Below are 5,198 nucleotides of genomic sequence, written 5' to 3' on the forward strand. Positions count from 1 at the left end.
CTCATATCTTCCTCAAGTGGTTAAGCTTCCTTAGAGGAATTAGGCTCTGGTACCAATTGTTAGAATCATAGATCACTGAGAAGGTGGGGGGGGGGGGGAGGGTGAATTAGTAATCTATCGGAAATCAAATCCACAAACTTATTCTTTATCCACCAGTTAGCAATGCATAACAAAAAATAACATAAACCACAAATCCACAACACCAAAAAATTTTCATGGAAACCCAGAAAGGGAAAAAATACGGTGGGGCTGGAACCCACAATATTCATATACTATGGCTAAGAGTATATAAATATTACATAGATGGTGAATGCACTTGCATTTAGGCTCACTGCTCAATTACAATGACCCAAAAGGCTACAACCTTCAGGGAAGTCTCATTGACTTACAATTTGATTACAATGAGAAAATACAATGAAATGAATTCTGAAATAGCATCTGATAATGCATGAATGAATTCCAGTTAAGCACAAGATCTCTGATTGTACTCCCTATGCAAATACTCTATTTCTGTCTCAGTCAGCTACTGAATTATCTATAAACCAAATGCGCTCGTGAAACTACACTCAATCGAACCAAATGGAATACCACAATAGTATTAGTACACCGAAAACCAATCACCAATTCGATCTTATATATCTAGTCTTAACATAAAAAATAGTCTCCTTCAAGTCAGCTTCAAGAAGTGTAACAGTCGGCTTCGATCTCGAACAAAACATAGCACTAGACCAAAAGAGTATGATCACATGCTTCCTAAGGATCTTCACATTCACCAAAAACACGAGATCAACCACCAAAATCATTGCAATCATTGGAAGTCATAACTCCTGCTTTCAGATAAGATGAATCACGATTGCCAGATTGAATCACCAAGAAGAGTTTCCATCAATGACAACCCTAGACCAATGGGAAACTTCTGAAAGTCGCTGAATGGGAGTCGATTGCCAACAATCCCAACACAAATGGTAGAGTTTTGTTGGCATTTCGTTAGGCCTTGAGGCCTTGTCTTGATGCAATTGGAAATCATTGTTACTTTTTTTAATTTCCTTTTTGTACCAATGTTTATTTTATATTATTTATTAATCCAAAATAATTACTTATATATACATTTTATTAAATTAACTAAAAAGTACACAATTCATTTTCCTTAACCCTTTTATCTTAAACATATTTAATTTGATGCTTTTGTGACACTTAAATACATGAAGAACAAAAAATATATTATTATTTTTTAATTTTATATTATTTGTATTACATAATCAATATAAATATATAGAAAAATATAGAAAAATATTTATAAATTATTTTAAGTATATAATATAATAAAATAGTAGTATAATAATATATTAAAAATAATAATATTAATTATGAGAATTTACATAAAATCCACCTTTTTTTCAAGATAAGGATAAGAACAAATATAAAATAAAAGTAATAATATGATAACAAAAATATATTTGAACATAATAATAATTTATTAATAATTCTAATATCATAATATAATAATGATTTATTATTAATTATTGTTATTTTAAAATTATATTATTTAAATTATATTTATGTAATGCTAACTATATCTCTCACCTCAATATACTAGTATTAATAATTAAAATATATAAATATTATAGTCAAAATATAGATTTTCTTAAAATATAATATTAATTTAATTAAAAAATCTATATAATTATATAATTATAATTATAATAATAAAATTAATCTTAAATTTAATTACAAATTTTTAATTTGATATCATATTATTTTAATTGTGTTTATATAATAATAAAGAAAATTATATTTTAAAAAAAATATATCCACAAATAGAATGATGTAGATAAATTATGTAGGTTATGTTCCTTATTTGATTTTGTCATGGCATTTTGATATAAATTTTCACATAAATATATTCTACCATTAAATGTATAATCTTCAATACTAATCTAACGATTTTTTCTCACCCTTTTCTTCTTTTTTTTTAAAGAGAATACATCTTGACCTATAGATAAATTCTATTTTTTTATATATTTTATTAAATTCAAATTAAAAAATGCTATATATTATAATTTATACTTAAAAAATATAATAGAATAAAAATAATTTAATATGACCTTACCATGATCAAAATTACCCCCTCATTTTCTAAAATTGTTTTGTACTATGTTAAAAAAGTAACACATCATCTCTTATATGACCACTTTAGTGTGAGCATGTGGTAGTCAATATGAAGACTATTTTTATATAGTCCTGCCATAGACTACTCACACTTTCAGTGTAAACACCACCCTAAATATAAAATGTAAAATGTCAGTATTAAGTTCCTTTGTGAAGGTTATTAGGTATTTAAATAGTTCTCAGGTTCAAACCCCGCGGAGGGAAAACCCATTATTAAAGCTTCTGTTTCTGGTTTAAAGCGCTTTCCAACAACTGTAGATTTCTTACTGAGTGCACAAGCAACAAAAGCTTTCCATGGAAATCGAACTTACGAGCAGATCTGCATCCAACGGAAACATTTTCGAACTCAAAGAAAAAAGGAAATTAGTACAAACAATTACAAGATCCGTATTACGAACTGTGAATAATACATAAATGCATACCTGATCTTCCACAATCATATCGTCAACAAATAACTCTCGATGTTGTAAAATTGAAGGATTCAAAACATGAGAATTACATTTTCCCTGCTTTTAATAATCTTTGAAAATAGATATTTCATGAAACTTTGCATGATAAATCGTTAGACACAGGACATGTTTGCAGGATAAAGAGTTAAAGGCCGGAAAATTTATTTCTGAAATTTATTTAAAAACATCTGAGACGGAAAGCGTTATCAGAAAGTACAGAAAATCCGTAAGAATTTAGTTAAACCCTGTGGAATTGGAATATTAAAAGGCAAAAATACAGTAGAAAATGGTCGCAGGGCCCTGGATTTTAGAAATATATAAGAATCTGGAAGTGTATAAATCATAATTTTCTCTTCGTTTGTGTACAGTTGAATAGAGTAGTTTTGATATGTTGAAAGATTTACAGCTCTCTAAATTATATATATATAGACATCTATATGATAAATAACTGGCAAAAGCCTCTGAAAACAGAGTAGATCCTGCTAATGCTGTACGAGCAACTGATGGTGAGCACGAAAACCCTCTAAGCCGTCTCCCTGGTAAGGATTATGCAAAATGTTCTTATAAGCTATGGTTTCCTTATATTGTGGTGGAGCTATTTTTGCCTTTCCCGGGACTGGAACCTGAGCCGAATGAAAATGAGGAGCAGGGGAAGTATAATGACAATTAAAACCACTGTAAACCAGGTGGTCGACACGTAAGAACTGACTGTCGTCCACGTACGCCATTGGCGCGACCGTTGCAGCAGAGTTGTGCTGAGGTGGCATGGCGGCCGGATCATATATTTGAGCAGGGCAGCGCAGTGCATACCTGACTGGACTGTTGTATGGCAGACGTGGCGGTCGTCCGGCCATTATAGCTGTTTCGTGCACGCCTTGCTGGCTGTGGTAGAGTCCACGTGCGCTGACCTGACGGCAATGGGATTCGAACCGATGATCACGAACTTGTGAAATGTGAGTTTTTGTCAGAGCACAAAATCGAGCGGATCCAGGCGCCTCCTGAGACACACGAGCCATAGGAATGGCCTTTGTTCCGGTCCTCTCCTCGGAGCTCTGATCCATATGAGTGGCCGTTCCACGAACGGCCGCATTAGGGTTTAAAGGGAAAAGAAACGCTCGCACTTTCACCTCCAGCCTCTCATATTCCTCCAACAAGTTTTTCAAATCCTCATCGGATTTGATCGAAACCAAGGCATCCAGATCCTCGGTCGGCAGCTGGAACTTCAGCGCGACGCTCGAACCAAGGATCTCAGTCATTTTCGTAACAAGCTCTGCAACACAAAACAGATCAATAAACAACATCACAGAAACCGGTTCAAACCCTAGTTTGTTGCAAATTTCACTCATCCGAACCTGCAAAGGTAATGTTACGATCGGCAGCAAATACTCTGGTCTGCCCTCCGACGTAACGGAGCTTTCCATCGGCAGGCCGAGGAAGAATGCGTCCTCCATAGCTATACAGAAACTTAACGCGATTCGAACTGGAGCTGTCGCTCGACTTAGGAGAAGAAGAAAAAGACTGCTCATCCAACTCCTCTACCACAGATTCATCGATTTCCATTGCCATACTTTAAAAATTTGCACAAAATCTCAAAAGGAGTAGAGAAGGAAAGAAGAGGCGGCTCGGCTTAGAGGTAAACAAAGCGATAAGGTACCTGCCCTATTTAACGGCCATTGAAGCCTGTACAAAAGGATAAGGCTACGTGCCTACCGGTGAAAAAAAACAAACGAAGAAATTTTCTTTTAAAAGCGCGACAAAGATCGTAACAAACTTGTCAGTAAACACCTGAATTTTTTACTCTGCACAAACGACACACCGCCATGGAGTTCGTCCATACGCGGAGAAGACGTGTATGGAGGAAAGGCCGGGGAGCGTCTCAACTTTAGGTATTTCGCGGCAAACAAATCCTCTTCTCCATTCTTCGCACGTCTCTGGAATCCAGTCGGTCCCACGGAACATTTTGCGGGACCTGCCATAAATGGCGGACTTCGTATGGGAACAAAAATCCCATTATCGCGGGTGGGTCCTCCCAGCGCCTCCTTCCATGACATTCAACTTCTTTTCATCTAAGTTTCCTTGGTTTCTTCCGAATCTTTTTTCGTGCATAACCGGAATTCTATAATCATATACGGCTTGTTGAATGGAAGAGTTGACGCAACTTGGTGAGAACATTTGTCAGCATTTCGTTTTCAGACACTGTGATAAGCCGAAAGGTCGATTGTTCGAGTCTGGTACGTGGCGGCCGAATGAACATAGTAGAGGAGAAGGATAAGGTGATTGTGTGACTCACCTTCAACTTCGCTACGGGCCCAGAAATCCTAGAGCTTTGCAGTGGATTTGCACTACATGTGTAGATTTCGGATATAGGTATGAAAATACCATTCACTTACTCTTCAGCCAATTTTTTATTTGCTGTTCTTTAATATTTCTTCATTTTCAAAAAACTTACATCAACATCCAAGGTTACTGAAGTTTAAAATAAAAATTGATCTGGGTATAATGATAATAATGTCAATGTCAATGAATTATTGTTGAAATTGAATATTTCTAAATGAGTTTAGAAAAGATAAGAATAAGATT

General features: G+C 34.9%; 1 protein-coding gene across 1 annotated transcript; it reads right to left on the reverse strand.

Annotated features, from left to right (window-relative positions):
• Window positions 1-2,932: 2,932 nt before the first annotated feature.
• LOC131067305 (uncharacterized) lies at window positions 2,933-4,448 on the reverse strand. Its single transcript, XM_058002269.2, has 2 exons — window positions 3,971-4,448; window positions 2,933-3,888 (listed from the first exon to the last, which is right to left on the reverse strand). Exons 1-2 carry the CDS (start codon window positions 4,182-4,184, stop codon window positions 3,101-3,103), a joined length of 1,002 nt encoding a protein of 333 aa, XP_057858252.1. The 5' UTR covers window positions 4,185-4,448; the 3' UTR covers window positions 2,933-3,100.
• Between the last annotated feature and the right edge of the window lie 750 nt (window positions 4,449-5,198).

This window comes from Cryptomeria japonica, chromosome 6, assembly GCF_030272615.1.
Source record: "Cryptomeria japonica chromosome 6, Sugi_1.0, whole genome shotgun sequence".
Lineage (NCBI taxonomy): Eukaryota > Viridiplantae > Streptophyta > Pinopsida > Cupressales > Cupressaceae > Cryptomeria > Cryptomeria japonica.

Excerpts from the sequence above, each read along its gene's own strand:
- LOC131067305 (XM_058002269.2), bottom strand. The coding sequence starts at position 4,184 with ATGGCAATGGAAATCGATGAATCTGTGGTAGAGGAGTTGGATGAGCAG. Across the intron at positions 3,889-3,970 it reads TCGTAACATTACCTTTGCAG|AGCTTGTTACGAAAATGACT; the intron begins GTTCGGATGAGT and ends TTTGTGTTGCAG.